The following is a 25,654-nucleotide window of genomic DNA, read 5'->3' as shown; positions in this document are numbered from 1 at the left end:
CTCCTGCCTGCACAGCACTCCACCATCTCTGTGCATCTAGAGCAGAGAGAATACATATGCACCAGCAGCAGACAAAATTTTCTGCACTCTGGGTCCTAGTGGCATCTCCCCACAGTCTGGCACCTGAGGCCTCAGTTCGCCTTATGGTAAGGTCAGCCCTGGTCGCAAAGCAAGTGGTGATAATTATTCACCTACAATTCCAGTGGTGCATTGGCCACTGCCAGAAGACAGGATACTGGGCTAGATGGATCATTGGTCTTACCCAGTATGGCCGTTCTTATGTTCTTAATACCCAGGTAAGTCTCGTCAATATTATCGCTCAGTAAAACAGAGTGGAATGCCAAAGGCTGGGCTTGAGCTTTTGCAGAGAATGTAATGCTTACAGAGGCTGCACCAGCAGATCCTGATAATCACTCACACAAAGGTCCCTTTGTGCTGTTCTGGCAGCATAAGGTGGCCTTAAATGGGGTGGAAATGAGTCCCTGAGGATACTCTTCATGCAGAGGATCTCCACAGCCAATGTAGAGCTGAAGTAAGGGCTCTGGGTATGTCTGCACTGCAATATGAGGGTGCAATTGTAGCACAGATAGACATTAGAAATCTTGCCTCACAGTGATAGGCTCAAGGAGCTCAATCTAGTTAGTTTACAGAGGAGGTTAAGGGGGGGACTTGATCACATCTACAAGCAGCTACATGGGAAAAAATATTTGATCATGGGCTCTTCAATCTAGCAGAGAAAGGTCTAACATAATCCAATGGTTGGAAGTTGAAGCTAGACAAATTCTGATTGGAAATACAGTATAATTTTTTAACCGTGAGGTAATTTAACCCTTGGAAAAATGTACCAGCCAATGGTTGTGGTGGATTCTCCATCAGTGCCAATTTTTAAATCAAAATTGGATGACAGTTTTTCTAAAAGCTCTGCTCTAGGAATTATTTTGGGGCAGTTCTCTGGTCTGTGTTATATACAAGGTCAGACTAGATCCGGGATCGGCAACCTTTGGCACGCGGCCTGTCAGGGAAATCCGCTGGTGGGCCAGCACGGTTTGTTTACCTGCTGCATCTGCAGGTTCGGCTGATCGCAGCTCCCACTGGCCGCAGTTCACCCTTGCAGGCCAATGGGGGCTGTGGGAAGCGGCCTGGGCCGAGGGATGTGCTAGCCACCGCTTCCCGCCGCCCCCATTAGCCTGCAACGGTGAACCGAAGCCAGTGGGATCTGCGATTGGCCAAATCTGTGGACTCTGCAGGTAAACAAACCATCCCAGCCTGCCAGCGGATTTCCCTGACAGGCCACGTGCCAAAGGTTGACAATCCCTGGACTAGATGATCACAATGTTCCCTTCTGGCCATGGAATCTACAAATACCGGTGCTAACTTTAATCTAGCTAACATGGATAACAATGGTAGTGAAGACATGGGGGCACAGGCTAGGTGCCTGAGTACAAGCTGAGGTATATACTCAGGTTGCTAGTACATGCTGAAGCCTGTGCCACCACATCGATGCTACTACCTCCATTTGGTTAGCAAATCATTTGAGAAATGTTCCTGATTTCTGCATGCATGTTCATTATTTGTAAGTATTCACCAAATAGTTTCTATGAAAAATTTTCAGCCTATTAATTACTTGCAAATTGTTCCATTAGTATATCTGGCGTTCAGCATGGGTGTGGTATGAGTGGTTGCCTAAGTTGCATGGTATTGTTGCTGTTCTCTGACTTGATCATTGAAAAGTTTTAAAATTAACTTCTGTAACAGGTTTTTGGATGAATAATCATGGGGACTAAATTTTGGGAAACTCCTGGCACTTGCAAGCGTTGTCAGAAATTCCCAGCAGTCAACTAAATATTTGCAAGTGATGGATAACAGGACCTCACAAATCACATTGAACTGAACCAGGCAAAGCAATTTGCTAATCAGTGTGTTTGGTTTTTATGTCTTTCTGTTTAAGGTTTTGACCAGTAGTGACCCAGTGCACTCAGCAGACACTTCAGACTGGAGAGAATGTTTGCTTCAGAAAATATTAAGATTAGCCAACAAATATGTTTCATTCCTTTAAAAAAAGAATAAAAAAAAGAGCAAAAAAAGTCTGTAAATGCTCTGCTTGAGCTCATTTCATGCACATATACCCGTATTCTATTCTGAAGAGCCGACCCATTACCACATTTGCTCTGTCTATTAGCTGCTACTTGTGCGTGGGCTGAATTTGTGGCATCTATTACGACCACAACATATTTGCCGCTGCTGCTTTGAATGGCTCTCTGCATGTTTGTCACCTTCAGGCTGCTGCCCCAGAAGTTGTATCGGTGTAGCTGAATTTACTGCTTTGTACAACTGTAATTATTTACAGAAATGTGAGGGGGTTTTAAAGGCACAAATTTCAGAGACTCTATTGAAAATGATTAGACCAGAATGAGAGGAATTGAGGGAGAAGTGGAAGTCCCATTTCCATTCTCTCATTTGCTCACTGAAAGCAGCCTTATTTCACTGGCCTACTCCCTTGCTGGGAAAGAAGGCTCAATCAAGTGTCAATTTATAGTATGAGGCAGTGTACGCCCCAGAATGAAATTGTGATTATTTTCATGAAGTTTCACAGATTGTTGGGTGTATTTTCCACACAGCCCTACGGGATGTCCATCTAGCTGGCCTCGGTATGGGATGAGACAGGAAAATATGACAGAACATGAGTTCTGAAACTCTTAACTATGATAGCTCAGAGTTAATCCCTTTGTTATCTTCAGTGCTATTTATTGCATAGCAATATTACAAATGTAATATGTTCCAAGGGAGAGAATATCCATTCTCCTCCCTTCACACGCCTCTTCATCAGAGCCTTGTCTACAGTACATTACTTGTAATGCCCAGTGAGTGCAGCCCCACCACTGGTACCAACGGTGGATGCTACAGCATCAACGATATGCAGGCATTTTTACTACCTTCCCTGAGCAGATCTAGATGACGCAACTGGAAAAAATGCATGTGCAATCTCCAAACCACCCACCTCTGCCATTTCCACCACCAGTCAGTCTGCATCTGTTGGGAATAATTATGGGTAAGACAAAAACTCAAGTGCAGATACAACCTAGATGTGAACTAGTGGAGGGATAAAACCCATTCTTCAACCAATATTAAATGTTGGCTTATATTTGGCTTCACTATGCCTGGTGGGATATTTGGAGGTTTAAGGTTATGTTCTGCTCTCAGTACTCTAGAGGAATGCCATGGAAGTCACTGAAATTACTCCAGAGTATGTAAGAGCAGAACTGGACCTGAATCTGTTACTGCAATAATAATGTAGGTTTGTGTGCTGGGTAATAAAATATGTCTCTGTGGGCCCCAGCACGATGTAATACAAACGTGTTGTGTAAAATAACAGGCTTGTCACATAGCTATGTCCACCGGCCACGGTAGTGACAAAGATTGGGTTAGGTGATAAGAGGGCTTTCCCTCTGTTTAAAACACCTGGTGGTCATAGCTCAGTGAAAACACAAGAAGAGAAAGCCCCACCTTTTCTCAGTCTCAAGACCAGTGAAGCAGGAAACTGGAGTCACTTTAGCTAAAGCAGCGTTATCATTGTGGTTAGCATGAGCTCTTGAAGGGCCGGCCGTGTGTCTGACTGAGGGGGCAAACATGTTGTCTACGAGGGTTTTCTTGTATATATAGAATTTCACAGGAAATATTTACGTCTTTAATATTCAGTACACTGAATTATATTTAAATTGTTGTGTTGCCTATGTCCCTTTCTGGTGATATGGAGATTCGTCTTGGAACAACAAGAAGTCTCTGTGCATGGGTTGATGTTGCACCATTTCATTCACCCCATGCAACTACGAGTTTTTGCTTGAGTCTCGAAGCAACTGGGCCAAATTTCACTGTCAGAACTTGCAAGCTTGTTGAAACCTATGGGGCAGCACTCATTAACTGATAGCAGAATTTGCTCCTCTAATTGAACCTGGTCAGTTCTATTTATGAACTGACCAGGTTCAATGATGTCCCCTTCTCTTTCGTACCAGTTTCATGTCCCCTTCTCTTGAAATGATGTCCCCTTCCCTTTCGTATCAGTTTCATGTCATCTGACATTACCAATTATAGACACCAATGGCCAAGGAAAATTACAAACAGGGTTTCAGCTCCATGGGGATGAGGATGTGCCTTGACTGTTAGTTAGATGGGTGGATGGATGGATGGACAGAATATTCATTATCCTCGTCCAAAAGTGCTCTCATATTTATACATTCTTACTGTATTTATTGGAAGCAGGACTGATAGAAATTCTTAGAAACCTGGGGTTTGACTGGTTCTTATAGTCCCTCCTCAATATTTATTTGGGCCCAGAGAGACACTGAAGTTAGTGCCTCACCAAGAGTGGGAAGTTGACTGGACTTTATGATAGTGTTAAAATTTTCTATTAAAAGTTTTTGGACAGTTTTAGAACAATTCAGTTTTTCACCAAAAAGTGTCTGCCTTTCTCAGAAAAAAAAAAAGGTTGTTAGAAAAGTGAATATGGGAAATTATTTTGATTTTCAGTAGAGCCGGTTGCGAATTTTCCATCAGAATAAAAAACTGAACAATAATCAGAATCTTTTTGTGTGGAATTAAGAGTAAAATTGAAGGGTTTTTTTCATCATGGCTATGGAGAAGGACACTTGAGTAACAGACCCTGAAGATTCCACGCCTAGTTATGAACCATGTTTTGGCTTTTTGGTGAAGTGTGACACATCTCAAGTAACTCAGAAAGTAGATACTCGAGAATAACTTTAGAGAGAGTAATTTCCTTTCAACTGGTGTTACAGAAACAAAACGACAACATGGATATTGTCTTTTCAAAATGGTTGGATGGATTATTGGCATTAGGCAAAATACATTCATTCAACGCTTGTGATGATTTGACTCTTTGTTAGTAAATCATCAACTATGACACATGACTGAAATTAACAACTAGTGTTTCTCCTAGGAACAGGATTCTTGAAGGAGCTATACTGGCTAATATACCAGAATACAGAAGGACTCACGTAGGTACGGTAAATGATGTGTTCTGAGATGTGGGTCTAAATACTGTTGTGCTCTATCTTTCCACAGACATGGAGATCAGGGTATTTAATTTTTTGTGGCTGCTAATTCTATTTGTGTAAAACTGAGTAACTACTGAGACATGGACTACAACCTGTTAGATGGGTTAACTGTAACATGGATTAATGTTAGTTTAGGTAATCCTTGTGCTCAGAGTAGCATGGAGCTGTCTCTGCTAAACCATGAAAGATTTGTAAATATGTACTAGGCCCAGAAAATTAAGAGCTAAATGAAAGTATTTCCCCATCTATATAAGCATACTTCAATGCATCCTCCCCGTCCCCAACCCCCTGCTCTTTCCCCAAAGTTTTCTGATTAATTAGTGGTCTTATGTAGTGTTTCTCCTGAATTAAGTTTGAGGATCCAGCTATGTTTTTCTTTAAAGTACTTTCTCTAATTACTTTGAAATCTATGAAGTGATACATTCTAGAATGGGACCCGAGCTAAAACCTATTTTAGGCCATGATTCTAGAAAGCACTTAGGTCCCAGTCCTGCAAAAAGTTGCTCATATGCTGCTTAACTTTGAGCACTGTAAGTAAATCTGTTGAAGTGTTGGGATTATTTACAGTGAGTAAAGTTAATCACATGAGCAAACTTTTGCAGAATTGGAGCCTTAATCATATACTTCGGTCCCATTAACTTCTTTTGAAGGTAAGCACAATGCTTACAGTTAACCATGTGCTTAAATATTTTCCTGATACTAAGGATGCTTTCCTAAATCAGAGCCTTCAAATGTAACTTACTGATATTTTTTAATAATTTGCATTGTGAGGCAAGGTAGCAATTGTTAATCGTACTTGCTGCTGTGTTAAGAATTTTTAAATATCTGAACTAAGAGAAAATGGTGTTTATGGGATTTTGTGCTTCTTTTTATAGAAGGTCTGATTTTTTTTTCCTGCTTGTTTTTGTATATTAGAAGGCCTGGTCTTATCTGCTTTGTTTTTCCTTCAAGAACCTATGAAAACTGGAAATAGAATTATGACATCACGGGTACCAAAGAAGTGTAACCAGGTTAAGAGGGAAAGGGATTTTTATTCAAGACTGTTTAAAACTTTGTTTTACTGTTGCATCTATTAAATACAAATGCCCTGCCACAGCTTAAGAAATAGTCTCTTTGTTAAAGAACACTGCCTCTTCAGATAAAGTTTGAAAAGTGTTATGGTTGATCTCCTGTCAGAGATAGCTATGCAATACAGAGCTTGAGCCCAGTGGGTGTGGAATTATGAGCAAAGGGCCATATTCTGCTCTGTTACCCCAATGTAAATCCGTTGACTTCAGTGGAGTTACTGTGGATTTACACCAGTGTATCTGAGAACAGAATTTGGCTCACACTGAGGTTCAGCCCTTATTTTAGTAAGTACTAACTTTAGGAAGAGGTCAGCTAGATTCTATTTCAAAACTTCTACAATTTTGCATACCTGTTTCGAGTGATGGGGGCAAAAAGCTGAATCTTTTACGTTTATAAATAAAGCCCTCTGCCTATTGTAGAGACCCTGAGAGCATCGGTAACTTCCTTCCTGGCTGAGATGATATTTCAGAGACGTTCACTTGGACTATGAGGTCAGTAACGAGGGGCTCCTCCTGCACTATCTCTGCTGCAGACACATATACTGATTCTGAAGAGACATGAAGTCACGCAGGAGCTGCTGGTCTATTCTGCTGTTCCTCGGTAAGTACGGGAAGGGGAGAGAACTGAAAATGTCCTACATTGAACTTGACGAATAGGCTCTGCGTCGTTTCTAAATTGTAATCAGCATTTACATAGTTTCACATCATGTGAGGAAAAGGGAACTGGTTCGTACTGTCCAAAAAAGGTTTTCTGTTTGTATTTGATTTAATTTAATGGCCTGTAATGGTTTGATTGTATTAGTCAGTTAAGCCTTGGGAGAACAGTGAGTATGCAAGATACAGCATATGATTAGGTTTTATTGTACAGACATCCCTTCTGAATGGGTTCATTTGCTGTTAACTACTACAACATACCTCAACTTATTTCCCTGTAGATTAGTATGAATGCTGTTTGAACCCCACTGATTTCTGTTGGTTCGGAGCTCACACATTGTGGGTTCACGGCAGTGGGCAGAGGTCTGTCACTCGCACCTCACTGAGAGGATGAAGTTTGATTAACTTGAACTTCCAAGGAGAAGGTCCTCTCCCTCTTCCTCTCCCTGGCACCTCCAAGCCCAGTCTCTCCTTTCGATGTCTTTGGAAGGGAGTGACCCATCCCCCACTAACCTAGTCCTAAGCAACCTCCTCCATCTCCCCTGTGGGGTCTCCAGGGTGTACCAAGGGGTCTCTGCACCAAGCAAGGTCTTTGGGGCTGGCTTGGTACAAGGTATTACATCTCCAAGTCCTTAAAGGGTCTTCTGAAAGGCAGGAGTCAGCTGGACTTCACCCTCCCTCTTTCTCCCAGTGCAGATGCCAAGAGAGTAACCCATCAACCCTTACTCTTTTTATTAAATGAGTAAAAACGAAACATTCTTGAGAGCTCTTTTGGTTATTTTAATAGAGCCTATTTCCCAAAATGATGGAACCGCATTTCTCGCTATTACTGTCATGGCCTGTCTATTGTTGGTTTATTCTTTGAAACCCTGGAAACAGCTTTATTCTGAGAGATTTCATGGGGTCCAACCATCTCCTCAGATGCACATACACAATTTCCACCAACTGCAGTTGGAACAGCCCCGGATGTCTCTGGGGATGAGCATACCCCTGGAGATTTGTTGTTCAGCATGAACCAAGGTTACTCCCTTCTCCTCACATGCAGATTTCATTATGTTCAAATTTGCAGCCCAGTGTACCCCTGGAAAGCAATGTCCTTGGAGCTACAATATTGATGGTGTAACCATGATTGTACTGGAATATAATAAAATATATATTGACACATGCTTGTCACAGTGAGACATGCAGCTAGAGTTTACCTCAGTGTGCCCAGTTTTGGTGCAGTTTGTAACACTGCATATTTTGTGGGAAGCTGTCTTTACCAATGGCATTAGGTTATTATTTTCCTACAGACACTATGAATTATTGTAAGGGGGAAGTTTTCTCTGGTGCCAAGTGCAGATTTGCTGATCTCTGTGTGTTTTCTGCAGGTTCCTCCCATGCTCTTCTCATTGACATTCTTCAGGATTCAGTCAATGGAACTATCAATCATTCTGTCCTTCTGCCCGTCTCCTACAGGCTCCAGGAACCATTTCCCTTTCCTCTGTCCATTCAGTGGCGTTTCAGTAACTCCCCTAATCCACTCACCACCTACACAATGACTAACTGCTCTGTCAGTGATGAGGGGATTCCCATCCACTGCTCTGGAAATAATTTTATACATTCCGAATATCAAGGCCGGACTGTATTTTTCCCTGAAAATGCATCTTTGCTCCTTCAGAACCTGCAGCTCAGTGACAGCGGAGTCTACAGCATCACCTTCAAAGTACCACAGCAAACCAGACACATCACATTATCTGTATCTGAACCTCATTTCAACCATGGAAACACAGGCGGTGGTATGTATGTAATTTACAATACACACAGCACTGAGGAAGTCTGTCCCTCCATTGGTAACAGTGACAAGCAGATCCCTCCAATGGGCATCATTTTGTGCTTATGTACATTAAACCTCATCTACTATATCGTTACCCAGTCATCTAATTTGGCTAAATCTTTCAGCAGTTCTTCAGTCTTCTCTAATTGTGACTAAACTAAATATCTTGTATCGTCTGCTAATTTGGCCACTCACTTCCCAGTTGACTCCCTTCTCCAGATCATTAATACATAAACATCGGTCCTGGTGTGGATCCTTCAGGCACAACCAAAGCAGGTGCCATCCGTCTTGAGTGTTTGAAGCATGCCTAATATATATTGGACGCTTCCATTAATAATATTAACCATCTATACCACATACTGAAGAGTTGTGCTTGCACTTTGTTGATTTTATTTTTTAACCAGTTTCCAATATATGGCAGAACTTTACTTCTCACCCCTTCACTACTTGTCATAATAGCCACTTGTGAAGGACTTTACAAAGGATTTTGGAAAGTACAAGTAACTAATAACAAATATTATTTTATTGATGCCCTGGGAGAATTCTAGCAGAGTCGAGAGGCAAATGTTCCTTCCCAAATGCCAAACTGGTTGTTCTCTCTCAGATCATGTTAATTATATCAAAGGTAATTTCATCATAGAGCAGCTGTTGCCTCAGTTTCCCCTTTCTCATTAGGGTAGTGTAGTCCTTTGGCCAAACCCCAAAGATCCTTTCCGACTGGGATAAAAGAAAGAGTGCAAACAAACAAAACTGAGTTACTTGCAGAACTCTGTGATGGAGACTCATAAACAGCTACTGATCTCTCCAGGTTTCCCCCCGTCTCTAGTTTTCTAGCCCAAAACAAAGCTCTTTGTCAAGTTGCTTTACGAAGTCTCTCTAGTCCCCTCCCCACCCCCCGCCAAGTTTTTTTTTAACCCTTATTGGGCCTTTGCTTGGAGAAACCAATAACAGGTCTTATTTCCGTCAGGTAGAGACCATCACAATAGAGCCTGGCTCTTCCCTGGTCTCTCTCTTACTAGAGCAAAAGAAGTTATTTCATATTCCTGCCCCTTTACCCAGGATACATTGCTCCCCAGTCTACTATTTTCATGGTCCCTTTGGATTACAAGTCCCAGAATGCCACAGTCTTGGGATCAGGACCAGGGACCAGGAATTGAGAACCAGGACTGGACCAGGGCTAATGTAGGACCTTGAACCCCTTTTATAGGACCAGCTCACCCAATGACATTCATCTAGGTGTCTTATAACATTCTATAGTTATCAATTCCATCAGTTTACCTGATACTGAAGTAAGGCTCATTTAACTGTAATTTACAGGATCATCTGTGTTACATTTAGCATTTATTAATAAGTACATTAATATATACTTTCCATAGCTCAATAGCTTGTTTAATGATACTATTAGCTGGCTTTAATCATATGATTTTTAACAGCTCAGCCACTTCATTCTTAAGATCTTTTAGAACTCTTGGATGAACGCTACCCAGTCCTGCTGACTTTTTTTCCTGTTCATCTCATCAATGTGTTCCAGCACCTCTTTTGACCCCTCAGTCTTTGACAGTGCTTCTATTTTATGACCTGAAAAGAGTGCAGGTGAAATCCTCTCCCCAGGATAGGTATCTCCCCAGTGTACACTGTGGGGAAGACTGATGCAAAGTAGTCATCTAGGCCACAAGTTTCAAGCGTGTTTTCATTAATTTTGGATGCCTTCATTTTGGGTATCCAAACTAGGGATTCTTAGGGTCTGATTTTCAGGGGTACTGAGTACCCACAATTTCCAATTTCAGGTGCATCTGAGAATTAGGTCTTAAGCAGTGTTGCCAACCCTTGTGACTTTATTGCAAATCTCATGATATCTGGTGCTTATCTGAAAGCTCCAGCTCCTGGAGTTATGTGAGAATCTCTGATTTATGTAAACAAGAAATTTCTAGCACCCATAGTTTTGGAGAATACTTGAACACATGAATCCTAAAGGCTCAAAAGCCAGAAGGGAAATAAAGATTTCAGATCTATTTTTTTTTTAAATTTCATCATTTTAAAGCCAATTTCATTATTTTTTTCTGGCCTGAGTCATGAATTTTGAATTCTTAGGGTTGGCAATTGTGCTTAAGTCTCACAAAAAGGGAGCCCAAAAACTGAAATGCCCAAATTCAGAGGACACATTGAAAATCTAAGTCTGAGCTTTTCTACAATATCCCTAGGCTAGCATCTGATTCTATCCATCTTCATATACCAAACACATTATCATAATTTTGTACAGTTTCTTTTTATGACTTTGGCTAATTGTTCATCATATTCCTTTTTAATCCCCCCTCATTCTACTTTACAGTTTAGCTGCTTTAGCTCCTGGTCCTTTTGACTGGTTTCGCTTGGATTGGACTTTTGAAGTACAGTAATCCTGCTTGAATATTCACTGGCTCCTTGACACTTGACCATTTTTTCTTGACTTCCATTTTCCTTGTTTTATTTATTGGTATAGATGCCTCTCTTATTTGATATGCTGTTTCATTAGCCTCTGGGCTGATTCTAGGGATTTTAAACTCTTCACGTTTTTCTTTAATTACTGTCTAATTGGCATCCTCCTTTTTTAAAAAAAAATTCACCCTTTCTAAAGTTTAGTGTGACAGGGCTAGTGTGCTGTAGAACTAGCTGCTTCAAGAAGTAATGTTATGTGGCATTGAGAAATTGCTTCTGCAAACTGTGTCTCAATGTGTCATTTGCCTAGATGATATGCAGTTTGCTGAAGTTATCCATGTCACTGTTTCAATAGATTTTGTGGCCTCCTTGATCTACTTTGTTGTTCTGTCAATTGCTATCATTAACCTGGTTAGAAGGCAAGTAGTGTAATCCACTATTCCTGTTATATTCCAGTCATTTGGGATTTGTAGCCATACACGTGTTACCAAATGCTCCTATCCCCTCAGAAATGCTGTTTCTTTACATTCTACTGGAATCTTTTAGGTACAGGGCTACTGCTCCCACCTTTACAACAAAATCTGTTCTTCCTGTATAGTATATTTCCATGTATTACAGTATCCCTTTGGCTGTGGTCATCCACTGTGTTTCTGGGAACACTACTAGGTCTTTTTCCATTGTTTTAGAGTGTTCTCTCCAACAAAACAGCCTGAAATTTGATATATTAAACATAGGCTTAACCAAGGTGGCTTCTGAATCTACTCACACAGCTAATCGCACCCAAGGTCTTATCACCGTAGAGGTGAACATCAGGAAGGGACTAACCAGACCCTTGTCCTGTTCCAACTATCACCTCCTCCAGGCTGAGATCAGAATCTTACCACAATCTCATCAGAGGAAAGGAGCAACCACACAACCCCCCACTCTTAGAATTCATGGATCTAGAGGATTTCCAGTGCTTCCGGCTGGAGAGCTGTTTGTCTGTGGGTCTGTCTACACTGCAAGTGAAGGTATGATTATAGCATGGGCAGGCATACCTGTGATAGTTTTATTCTAGCCATCAGGGGAAACAACAGTGTACATGTGGTGGCACAGGTTGACAACTTGAGTGTGTACCAGGCTCCTGGGTGGGTTTGTGCCACCATGTCCTTACCATTATTGTAACCCATGCTAGCTGGATTAAAGCTAGCATGGGAATGCCTACCTGTGCTACAGTCACACCTTCTCTTGCAGTGTAGACATACCCTATGAGCCCAGTCTGTCAATGGTCTAGTCAAACACTAAACTATCTTCTACCCACATCAATTAACACATTGGTCCTAAATGTCCCTTTCCTCTCCATTACCCACACAGATTGTCATGGTTTACTGATAAACAGTGACCAATGAAATGTGAGAACAGGAGGCTTGATCACCAGTGGTGGAAGATCCACATGGAATTTGACCAACTATGATGTAAGGAATATGGGATCCTAGACCGTGACTGGAAAGGAAACAGGGACCTTTCTTCTCTAAAGCAATAGCACCTGGCAAATTTTGGCCAAAAGAACAGTTCTAGACAATGACCATGGTCAATCCAAACTGCCTTGTGTCTACCATAGACCTGAGCACCTTCTGCTGTGAGGAGCTCTCCTCATATTTTGCAGAGAAAACTTCACACGTCCAAGACAGCCTCTCACCCTTTGAGTTTTTACCTTGAATTTTATGTTCAAATGAAACGTCAATTCAAAATCATCACATTTCATTTGGTTTTGCATTAGAGCCATGTGGAATTGTGCATGATTTCAGAGCAAAGCCATAAGTCAGTCTAGGTTTTCTGGAAAGATATGTGAACCTTCTGAGGACCCCAGTCTGAGTTTCCAGGTTGTAACAAAACCCAAAAATAGCTGAGTTTGTGCGGTTTCAAATTTCATTTCAAACATTTTGCACAGTGACAATACTGAATCAAACTAATTAGTACTGAATGTAAATCTTTTTCTGCTCAGTATGATTCCAAGAGGCTGTTAAACTTTAAAAGATGAATTCATCTTCTTTTGATAAAACTGGATGTAGGTCCAGCCTCCAGAATTTTAATCTGGATCCCAACTTCCCCGATATTTGAGGTTGTTTAGATTTGGGGGTTTGGTTTGGCCCACTATTTGGAGAGCACCCATCATTTGGGCATATTCATATCTATAGTTTAGTTTCAGGCTCATCTGTAGATAAAAGTGAATTAAGTCTAAGGCTAGCTGGATGGTTCTCTTTCTCAGGCCATGTGTACGCTACAAAGTAAAAGTCAAGGTAACTTACTTCATCATACAGCCACTGCAATAATTACATCACTTGTGCGTGTCTAGACTTTGCTTCTTGTGTTGGCAGTGTGCATCCTCACCAGGAACGCTTGTATCGATAGTGTCAGTATGGGGCATTGTGGGATGGCTCCTTAAAGCCAGTAATAGTCGATGTAAGTAACACAGTGTCTACACTGACATTGCATCGACCTAACTACATTGACTTTGATGCTATGCCTCTTGTGCAGGTGGAGTTATTAAGTCAGTGTAGTGGGGCACTTACGTCAGCAAGAGTGAAATTTGAGTGTAGACACTTCCATAGTTAGGTCGATATAAGCTGCTTTGCGTCGACCTAACCTAACTCTAGTGTAGAGTTCAACCAGGCATCAGTTTTGTTGTTGTATTGAGTGAAAACCAAAATAAAACATGATGCAAAAATCAAAATTAGCCTGTGGCTGTTACACAACAATGGGAAGTAAATATATGGAATCCAGACAATATGTAATAAGAATCTCCTATGAGGCACAGTACTGCTCAAGAACACCTCCTCACTTCCTGTATCATATTGCTGTGTGCCGTTCATTAAGCAGGCGTGCTTGTGCCAGCTAAGGTGAAAGTTCTATTCTTAGTTCGCATAACTTTCCCAAACTTTCACTGATTAAGTTGAAATTTTCAAGGTGTGGTCCCTGATTAAAGGTTACTTGTTTTGGAAAGACTGAGCAAAACTAGTTCAGCAATTTTGGAAAATGGAAAAATATACTTTCTTCATAACAAAAAGTTTCTTACAGCCCACGTTTAATAGTTCTGGTGCCAAAAAAAGTTAGGGATAGAAAACTGAAATTGGCAGGGAGCTAGTGCTCATTGAGGACAAATGCTTTTAAACATGTCAGTGAACATTGAGTTTAATTAATTGGAGTTATAGTCCAACTTCAAAAAGATCTCACAAAACTAAGTGATAGGGCAAAAAAAATGTCAAATGTAATTTAATGTGGATAAATGTAAAGTAATACACATTAGAAAAAATAATAACCCCAACTATACATACAATATGATGGGGACTAATTTAGCTACAACTAATCAGGAGAAAGATCTTGGAGTGACCGTGGATAGTTCTCTGAAGATGTCCATGCAGTGTGCAGTGGCAATCAGAAAAGCAAACGGGATGTTAGGAATCATTAAAAAAGGGATAGAGAATAAGACGGAGAATATCTTATTGCCCTTAAATAAATCCATGGTACGCTCACATCTTGAATACTGCGTACAGATGTGGTCCCCTCATCTCAAAAAACATATACTGGCATTAGAAAAGGTTCAGAAAAGGGCAACTAAAATGATTCGGGGTTTGGAACGGGTCCCATATGAGGAGAGATTAAAGAGGCTAGGACTTTTCAGCTTGGAAAAGAGGAGACTAAGGGACGATATGATAGAGGTATATAAAATCATGAGTGGCGTGGAGAAAGTGAATAAGGAAAAGTTATTTACTTGTTCCGATAGTATAAGAACTAGGGGCCACCAAATGAAATTAATGGGCAGCAGGTATAAAAAAAAGAAAAGGAAGTTCTTCTTCACTCAGCGCACAGTCAACCTGTGGAACTCCTTGCCTGAGGAGGTTGTGAAGGCTAGGACTATAACAGGGTTTAAAAGAGAACTGGATAAATTCATGGAGGTTAAGTCCATTAATGGCTATTAGCCAGGATGGGTAAGGAATGGTGTCCCTAGCCTCTGTTTGTCAGAGGGTGGAGATGGATGGCAGGAGAGAGATCACCTGATCATTACCTGTTAGGTTCACTCCCTCCGGGGCACCTGGCATTGGCCACTGTCAGAAGACAGGATACTGGGCTGGATGGACCTTTGGTCGGACCCAGTATGGCCATTCTTATGTTCCTTTGGAAATTGCATTTCATGCATCTATAGAATGAACAGCATGATTTTTAGCACTGTTTGGCAGTCATCTGAATAAACCAAGGATGCACTGCTGTGCTCAGGGAATGACACGGAGCGCTAGGGTCTGATTCTCCAAGCACGTGCTGTGAAGTGCTTACTGCTCTGCACTCCCACTTAGAGCTAGGTGAACATCTTCAGACAAATCGTTTATTAATCAAAAATGACATTTGCGTCAACCAAAAACTACTTTCAAACTTGCTATGAATTTGCTGAATAATTTCAGCCAGAACAAAATAAACAAATAAAATTGGGTGGCAAGGTGGTCTAGAGTCACAAAACAGCTGGAGGACGAGGAGTTGCTACTGCTTACCTTATAACCTTTAGCCCAGTGGTTAGGGCACTCACTTGAGACGTGGGAGACCCAAGCTTGAACCCTTGCTTTCGACCACAGATGTGAATGAAGATCTCCCCTCTTCCTGGAGAGGGCCCTGACTTCCAGGCTACAGACTAATCTGAGATGACACCAGGGGTGAAAGTAACTTAAAGGATTTACCAGTACGCCGGAGTCCTGAGCGGGGTGTGGCCTCAACCGGAAGAGGCGTGGCCTCAACCAAAGAGGCGGAGCCTTTAACTCAAGATTTAAAGGCCCTGGCGCTCCGGCTGTGGCTGGGAGCCCCAGGGCCTTTAAATCATCCCAGAGCTACCAGCTGTAGAGGCTGGAGCCCCAGAGCCCCGGGGCTCAGGGGTGAACCTGGGTCTCTGCCATCCCAAACGAGTGCCTTCCCTACTGGGCTAGAAGTCCTAAGGTGGGCAGCTTTTTCTTACCCATAAACTGAGAAATCAATTATTTGTGCAGCTGAATCCCTCTTCCTGTGTCTCCTAAGCATGCAGTGAATGAGGCAGGGCTCTGCGGAAGCCCTTGTGTCACTGAGTGCACATCTAGAAGTCCTAAGGTGGGCAGCTTTTTCTTACCCATAAACTGAGAAATCAATTATTTGTGCAGCTGAATCCCTCTTCCTGTGTCTCCTAAGCATGCAGGGAATGAGGCAGGGCTCTGCGGGAGCCCTTGTGTCACTGAGTGCACATCTTTCAAGGTGTAGCGGGAGCAAGGGCTCCACAGCCGCATAGTCATCCAGGTAGCAAGTGCTGAGAGACATTATCTGAAATCATCACTTATGCCAGTGGTTTTCAACCAGGGGTATGTGTACCACTGGGGGTACGCAGAGATCTTCCAGGGGGTACATCAACTCATCTAGAGATTTGCCTAGTTTTACAACAGGCTACCTAAAAAGCATTAGCGAAGTCAGTAAAATTAAAATTTCATACAGACAATGAATTGTTTATACTGCTCTATATACTATACACTGAAATGTAAATACAATATTTATATTCCAGTTGATTTATAATTATATGGTAAAAATGAGAAAGCGAGCAATTTTTCAGTACTAGTGTGCTGTGACACTTTTGTATTTTTATGTCAGATTTTGTAAGCAAGTAGTTTTTAAATGAGATGAAACTTGCGGGTACACAAGACAAATCAGACTCCTGAAAGGGGTACAGTCGTCTGGAAAGGTTGAGAACCACTGACTTATGCTGCCTGAGTTCAGCTCAATCCTGTGACTTACCAAGACCTTCTCTGAAAAATATACATTAGCCATTAGAGTTATTTCTTTATAAAATACTCAGACAACTTATTTCCTTTTATATGTCGGAACAGGAAATGAAACAACTCAGTCTCCAGACCTTCTCCTTGGACTTCAGATCACTGGAGGCTTCAGTTTTCTCCTGCTCCTCCTGTTGCTGCTCTTCTGCTGCAGACAGCATAAGGGTGAGTGGTCTTGCTCGTACACCTCACTCACGGCTGTTGGTGCTTCAGATTCTTCAAAAATATTTTAAAAAACAAATCCAAGTGACAGGTTTCAGAGTAACAGCCGTGTTAGTCTGTATTTGCAAAAAGAAAAGGAGTACTTGTGGCAGCTTAGAGACGAACCAATTTATTTGAGCATAAGCTTTTGTGAGCTACAGCTCACTTCATCGGATGCATACTGTGGAAAGTACAGAAGACGTTTTTATACATACAAACCGTGAAAAAATGGGTGATTATCACTACAAAAGGTTTTCTCTCCCCCCATCCCACTCTCCTGCTGGTAATAGCTTATGTAAAGTGATCACATTTGTATATAAAGACATTGTGCTTGTGCCATGCAACGTTGTCTCCATGTTGTGACTCAAGGTGCAAACTTTGACGTGTTTGTAGCTCAATCTCAGGGCACTGCAACAATATATTGTCTCATATCACAAATAATCATAGATGATGTTTCTAGTACAATAGGGATGGAAAGTTGTGAGTGACACTTTAGACCTCCCTCAAAAGGAAATGTCACAGGGAGACACAGTATTTTTGAGGGATATGTAACTAAAATACTGTAGGTAGTTCAAATGATTAAACCTAAAGGCAGGGGTGAAAGGAAGGTGGTAGGGGCCAGTATGGCATACCGGTAAAAGGTAGCTGCCAGTACTGGCCCGTACCGCGGACTTTAAAGCGCTGCCATGGCAGCACTTTAAGGACTCTGCTTAAAGCGCTGCCACTTGAACTTCGCTGCCCCTTTTGTGCCCCCCATCGGCGGCCCTGCCAGGTCCCTACCAGCCGGGCTGCCAATGGGGGGACGCAAAAGGGGCAGTGACAACCCGGCAGGGACGCCGATGGGGGTGGGGCGCAAAAGGGGCAGTGACGTTGTTAAAATGCTGCTCCTTTTGCCCCCCCCCGGCCACCAACAAAAGAAGTAGCTGCCCCAGGGGGTGGGGGGAGCAAAAGAAGTCGCTGGCCTGGGGCCGCGATTTAAAAGGGCCCGGGGCTCCGGACGCCGCAGCTGTTACCGCAGCAGCACCAGCCAGAGCCCCGGGCCCTTTAAATCATTGCTGGAGCCCCAGGCGGCGCGGGCCAGGGAGCGCAGATGGACTGGCTGGGGGATGCTGAATCCCAGCCCCACCCCTTCCGCCCGAGGCCCCGCCCCTTCTGGGTGGCCGGGGAGGCCCCACACCAGTAAGAGCTCAATTTTACTTTCATCCCTGCCTAAAGGCCTGTTTCTCCTCTCACTTATACCAGTGGAAATCAGGAGTAATGCCACTGAAGTTGCTGCAGACACAGTGTAAAACTGGTGTTAGTGAGGAGAGAATCAGTCCCATGCTCTTTAGACACCTTCCAATGGATCTTTCAAGAATGTGAGATTAATTATTTGCAACTAACTTTTGCTCCCAGAACACACACACAGAGAAATCTCTAACTCAAAGGCAAAAATCCATTTCTCTTTGTGTCACTGCTGGATGTCTTCGGTTTCAAAAGCACAGTGCATAGATGCAAGTGATTTAACTGAAGCACAGAATGGCTACTGTCACTATAAAATATTAACTATTCAAACAATTTTCACAGGTGCAGTTCAGCAGAGGAGGACAATAATCATAAAGCAAGAAGAGGTACTGTAAAACACGGGGATCTGGTCTCCACACACAAGTTTCACTGGTTTGACTAAAATCAGTTTTTAAGCTGAGTTAGTTAAACTGATGTAAATTCCTGTGTGGACACTCTTAGTTAGATCACTGGCTTGTGTTATTTAAGATTAATTCATTACCTGACCAAATTAAGCTAAATCAATTAAAAAGCCAGTTGATTCCAATGGAACACTGCTGATTTAGAGCAGCAAGGGATTTGGTTCATAAGCAAGTTTGGGAAAATACTTAAAGAAGGCAAATTTTGAACAAACAAATATAAGCATTTGCACCAGAAGCCTGGTTCTATAAGTGACATCATCCATGTATCCAATCAAGAATTTTGAATACTTGTAACAAGTTGTTTGCAAACAATCTGCACACCCAGAGTTACTTCCCAACAATATACATCATTCACAGGACATGACAGAAAAAGACAATTTCTAAAATGATTAAAGATTAAATATTTGCTCAGCTCTAAAACTAACTAAGGTGATTAGTAATAAATATTGGTTGCCTTAGTGAGATATTTGTACTTTTTATGTGCTTAAATGATCAGTTATACATTTATATTTAGATTTTGGGGAATAACAAAAACAGCTAAATATGCAAATACATAATCATATGGCTGTAAATGTGAAATTCAAATACAACAATACTCTGAAATGATGACAAAATGGGATACAGTAACTCCTCACAGCTCGTTTCCCCTGCCACTCTTCTAATGCAGCTTCAGCCCCAATTCAGTCTGCTAGCCTGGCTCTTCCATGTTGCCAGGATATAGGCTCTTCCCTGCAATGAATGTGATCAGCAGCCACCTCTCCATGGTATTGCTGACGATATTTTGAGACTCTGACATAACATTATAACAGAAAAGCTCATAACAGAGATTGAAACATCAAGAACTGAGAAAATGCATAATCAAACACTAACCATAGTAAATAAAAACTGCATCATGCCCTACAAGGCACTAGACTCTGGCCCTGGTGCACTGCAAAGGGAGCGGTTGCCTTTGATTGGCCCCTTCCTATGAATCATTCTTGGCCTGCTTCCACAACTACAGAAGAAGCTTAGTTGGAGGATCTCCTTTATGATCATTCACATCCCCTTTTCTTCTTCTTCTATCCCCCTCTTTCCCCCTACTACACACTGAAGCCTCTGACCACTCTGCATACAAGTGGAACTAATTTATTTTGCATATCCACAGATTATCTCATTAGCACAAATTAGATAATTGTACTTTGCCTCTTTCACTTATCTCCTGCCTCTCTCTCCTATCTATCGAGTAATTTACATCACTGCATATATCACTCCTGAGCCGTGCTTGTGGCTACTGGAAATTATAGGGCTACTTTTTAATTAATGTGGGAGACAGACAGAGAGAAATGATAGGCTGCTGTGAGGATGCTCCTAACTAGTAATGCCTATTTTCTGCATAGTACTTATTGAGTTATGATTCTGCAACCCTTGAGCACAATGGCTAGACTGGGAAAATATGTGGTTTAAAGCATTTTAAACACCACTTACCATTTAGTGTAGACTGAGTTTAACACATTTAAAACATTAGTGGAAAACTGATGGTTGACCATGAAGACAGAGCACATTTTTAAATATGCTAAACCCTGTTTACACTAATATGTTGGCTAACACATTCTGAACCATGACATGTTTTCCTCGTCTAGACATGCCCATTGAATAGTACTTACAACATCTGCAAGCCTCATACAGTTTTGCATTATGTGAGTGCTGAGATGCAGGAGTATTGACATCGGCCGTTAACACTCCTCCCTGCCCCAGACATGGCGGCAGATACTGGAGGTTGGGCCTTCGGGGAAGAGGAGTGCTTGACTTTCATGCAGGCTATTGAAACCTGGCTGCTGAAACTGTGGGTTTTGTGGCCCTGGAGGCCTCGTCAGCAAACCCTGCAGCCTTCCCCTCCCAGCTGGCTGGCCAGAGCGAGCATGAGCCCACAGAGGCAGAGCTCTGACGCTGCTCCAAAATCATTAACTGGTTTTTGCAGCATTTCTGTGAGTGAGCAAAGGTGAATTCACTAGAGAAGTTTCAGAGTAACAGCCGTGTTAGTCTGTATTCCCAAAAAGAAAAGGAGTACTTGTACCACAAGTACTCCTTTTCTTTTCACTAGAGAAGGACACAGATATGAATGGGAATTAGCATTTGTAAAAGGGAAGTAGAATTGTTAATCGGAGAGGGAGGTCAAATCTGTTCTGTGATGCCTGGATAATGGTGGTGATCATTGATTATTATTTAGTATTTATATTTAGTATATAGCACCTATCGGCTATCCAGCCCAGGGCCCCATTTGCCAGGCACTGTGTAAAAACTCCCCATTAGCTCTCTCCGCATTACAGGAGTTCTCCTTCTCAGTCTTTCTGACTCTGATCACATTCCTCAGCAGCGACGCTCTTGCAGCTGCTGACATTGGTTCTTCTGGGTGGTTGTTTCCCCTTGCTGAGGGCCAGTGTGGTTTCGTGATTTTCTTGCAGCAATAGCAAGGGTTGCTATAGTTCTGCAAGGTGTGGTTTTCTGTGCTTCTTCTACATACCCTGTTGATGCCTCTCTTTGTAAGACTAAATTGTCTGCTGCTGGGGATGGAGGAACCAGCTCACTTTAAAACCAAAGCTGCACGAACCACCATACACATGCTAAACACAAACTTGTATAAAGCTGAGATCAGTGTGGATACTGGGTCCCGCATATGTCACCACCTCCATCCCCCAGCTCTCTCTGCCTGTCCTTCCATCCCCCCAATCCTTACCTCCCACCCAGCTCTGCATGGCTGACTCTCATCCTTCCCACTGACACTCCTTTTGCTCCCTGTGACATCCACTACAGACTAAAAGCTCAGACAGTTCCACTGACCCACCAACAAACAGGCCCATGTGTGACCGCCTCAACTTGAGTCACAAATGAGCTTGATCTCAGTCCTGAGCTCAAACTGCCTCAGCCAATCAGCACTGCTCTGCTCTGCTCTTACTGTGGTAGCTTCTGTGATCTCTCCATAAAAGGCTTTTTGCAAATGTTTACCTCTCTTTGGATATTTGTGTTCTGCACCAATCTGCTGTGCAAGGCGTGTCCTGAGTTTGGGCCTGGTCTTTAGGGATAGGTCCGTGGGGTAAGCACATGGGAGAAAGATCATGTTATTTCTACCATGTGATTTGAGCCATGTCCCTGATTGGCTGAGCCTGTTTTGCATACATTGATTGGTCCAGGGCACTAGATGACAGTACTTTTGCAGCATGTCACAATGTCAGTCTTGGCCTCTGTAAACTTAATTTGTCCCTGATTTTATTGTTTTCAATTGCAGTCAGTAGTTCCTGGCCCAACTTTAAGCTCAAGGGAGGAGGATGGAGAAGGAACAGCTGCTGAACCAATTGTTGCTCCTTGGTGTTATATGATAAAGAGATACATAAATATAACAAGAAATCTCTTTTTAATCAAGATTGATCCCCATGAACAAGTTTCTTAACTCGGGGGGGGTTGTTTGTTTTTATCTAGGTCCCAAATCATGAGGAATCTCACATGGAAAGCTCGTCACCAAGGACGGTATCAACAATTTATGCAAGGATTGGAGCGGACGCTGGGCAGAGGCAGCGCAGATGAGAGTCACTGACTAAATACGCCTCTACAAGCTTCTCTTAACAGCAACTGTAAGACTGATCCCCATGAACAAGTTTCTTAACTCAGTGGGGGTTTATTGTTTGTTTTTATCTAGGTCCCAAATCATGAGGAATCTCACATAGAAAGCTCGTCACCAAGGACGGTATCAACAATTTATGCAAAGATTGGAGAGGACGCTGGGCAGAGGCAGCGCAGATCAGAGTCACAGACTGAATACGCCTCTTTAATCTTCTCTTAACAGCAGCTGTAACCCCAACATGCGGAGCTGGTTTTAGGCATGATCAGCACATGCAATTACTCTGGGAGCCATGCAGTTCAGGAGTGCTGCTGTAAATAATCAAATTATCCTATTTATTGGGAACGGCACAGAAATGGCAATATTGCTTAGATGGTTTTTCCAGACTTCCCAACTCTTCAGAAGAGTGTATTCTACACATGTAAATGGATGATGGATTAAATCCAAAGTGTCTTTGTGAACTCAGGACTCATCTGTTTAGGTGCAGCTTGAGGCACTGAAACCTGTAGATTATCGTTATTGTCTCTTCGTATTCGGGTAGAGCCTGGAGGTCCCAGTCAAGGATCAGGATACCATTGTGCCAAGCAATGTACAAACACAATGTAAAGATGGTTCCAGCCCCAAAGGGCATCTTAAGCACTAATATGAGTTCCACTGACATGTACCCTGTTGTGTACTTGCTCCACTACCACTCTGGGTGCATATGATATGTAGTATGTGTCGCATTTGGAGCCACCAGGTGGTATCCAGAATAAGAAACTTACTGTATCTTGTTCTAGGCTCTGCTGTGGTCTGGGTGCTCTGTGAAGATCCTGGAATGAGCTGCTTTTTATTCATTCTAAAGTAATTTTGAAAACATGGAGTGAAGATAATACGAATTGGGTGAGTGGGGTGTGGAATTGCTACTTATCTGGGGAAGGAAGATCTTCCTTTTGCAACTGTTTAAATTTTTCATTTGGCAGGAAGCTCATGTCCATGGGCTCCCCTTAATTTGGGAGCCTGGAAATGTAACAGAGAATCTTAGATTCTTTTTAAAGTAAGTTTCTTTCCCTTTCACTGTGAAGAAACCCTTGGTACATTAAACTGATACAACCCGTGCTGAACATTTATTTATTTTTCCTGGCATCACAGCCTCTCCATGGTTCATTCTCTAGCCAAAAAGGCCTGGCTTTAGGGATCCATGAAAATCGTGGCAACAGAACACTCCATTTCGGTTCAACCCACATGGAAATACTTTGGACTGAAATTACCCAAAACATTTTGATGAGAGTCAGTTCAAAATAAAACTGTTTCTTTCTGTTGTGGCTCATTGTGTTCTGGGAGTCACAGTTCAGGTACCCATTCTCTCCTATGGGCTGAGCTCCCTGGTCACACTTGTCCTATGAGTCAACAGTCTTCCCAGTCACTGAATGCTGTGGTGCATCATAGGAGTCACATGGGTGCAGGTATATCATGGAGACATAGTCCAACCATAGAGTCTGGCCCATTGTGGAGTGTGATGTTCCCCTCTGGTGTTATCTGGACTGGTGATCTGCTAAGTCACTCCAATCCTTGACTCGGGGAGCCAGCCTTACCCTGCTCTGCTGTGAGAACCCCCACTCCTGGGCTGTTCACGCACAGCCTCTGGCATGTAAGCTGCTCCCAGCTACTTGCAAGTGAATGACTGTAGCCAATATTTCCGGTCCCAGACGCTACCCTAGGAACCTCCGTCTTGCAGTGTCCGGTTGTGCCCGCTGGACGCTGCAAGCTTATATAAGTTTGTCAATTTAACAAAGAAATTGATATGTACCTGGCTTGTTATCCCAAGGGAGCCTCTGACACGCTTCAAACCGAACACACTGCTTCAGGTAGAATAAACAAACAGATTTATTAACTATAAAGATAGATTTTAAGTGATTCTAAGTCAAAGCATAACAAGTCAGATTTGGTCAAATGAAATAAAAGCAAAACACATTCTAAGCTGATCTTAACACTTCCTCTGTCCTTAAAAACTTAGATGCTTCTCACCACAGGCTGGCTGGTTACTTTTCAGTCAGGGTCTCTTCCTTGAGCGTTTCAGTCACTTGGTGGTAGTGGTGGTGTCTGTAGATGTAAGTGGAAGAGAGAGAGCATGGCAAAATGCCTCTCCCTTTTATCACGTCCTTTCTTTCCTCTTGGCTTTGCCCTCCCCGCCCCCCCCGAGTCAGGTGAGCATTACGTCATCACAGTTCCAAACTGAACAAAGGAAGGGGGTGACTCCCTCAAGGGTCTAACACAGAGATCGGCAACCATTGGCATGCGGCCCGTCAGGGAAATCTGCTGGTGGGCCAGAACGGTTTGTTTACCTGCAGCGGCCACAGGTTCGGCCGATCACAGCTCCCACTGGCTGTGGTTCGCTGTTCCAGGCCAATGGAGGCTGCAGGAAGTGGCGGCCAGCACATCCCTTGGCTCATGCCGCTTCCCACAGCCCCCATTGGCCTGGAATGGCGAATCGTGGCCAGTGGGAGCTGCGATCGGCCGAACCTGCGGTTGCTGTAGGTAAACAAACTGTCCTGACCCGCCAGCGGATTTCCCTGATGGGCCACGTGCCAAAGGTTGCCAATCCCTGGTCTAACAGATTCTTTTGTTGCTGCCTAAGCCATGTCCATTGTTCCTGTGAGACTGGGCTGGGTTTGACCCATCCATGCCCTGATGAGGTATGAACTGCCTCTCTGTTCTTGGAGAGTTTTGCATGGGCTTGCTTTGAGCTGTGCGGATACATTTTCAGTCTCATAACTACATACATGAAACATATACTGTAACAATTACTATACATCACTATAACAACCATGCTCAGTGCATCATAAGCCTGCCGAAGACACCCAACATGACAAACTTTGCACTGGATACCACACAATCATTTTCTAAAGATGAACATGGGGGTGTAGGATGTCCCCCCGAGGTACAGAGCATCACAGGAAGATCGAGGGCATTGGGCAGCCTGAATTACAACTCCAATGAAGCAATGCACTGCAATAGGGGAACTGACTGAAACAAAGTGTTTTCAGTCAGCTGAGCAAAGCAAAATGAAATGTTTTCATTTGGGTCTCTTGAAATATTTCCTTTCAATTGACAATGTCAAAATGACACATTTCAATATTTCCAAATTTAAATTTTTCAGAGCTTTTAATTCTGCACAGGCTCTCAGTGTTTCAAAACTGTTTTTGTCCCAAAATGGCTCCAATCTTGAAATATTAGAATTTCCTGGGGTGCAGAAATTCTGATCTTTGCTCAGCTCTGCAGATAAATTTATGGCTCTGGAAAGTTTAAGGAGAGTACCCTCTTGTGTCCACAATGTATATAATTGTAAACTGGATTATT

General features: G+C 42.7%; 1 protein-coding gene across 1 annotated transcript; it reads left to right on the top strand.

Annotated features, from left to right (window-relative positions):
* The first annotated feature begins 5,890 nt into the window (after positions 1–5,890).
* Positions 5,891–23,397, top strand: LOC122461618. The gene is made up of 5 exons (XM_043522116.1): positions 5,891–6,737; positions 8,161–8,568; positions 16,892–17,002; positions 18,605–18,648; positions 22,394–23,397. Exons 1-5 carry the CDS (start codon positions 6,695–6,697, stop codon positions 22,535–22,537), a joined length of 750 nt encoding a protein of 249 aa, XP_043378051.1. The 5' UTR covers positions 5,891–6,694; the 3' UTR covers positions 22,538–23,397.
* The last annotated feature ends 2,257 nt before the right edge of the window (positions 23,398–25,654 follow it).

Source organism: Chelonia mydas, chromosome 9 (assembly GCF_015237465.2).
Source record: "Chelonia mydas isolate rCheMyd1 chromosome 9, rCheMyd1.pri.v2, whole genome shotgun sequence".
Taxonomy (NCBI): domain Eukaryota; kingdom Metazoa; phylum Chordata; order Testudines; family Cheloniidae; genus Chelonia; species Chelonia mydas.
This window is presented reverse-complemented; position numbering and strand designations above follow the sequence as displayed.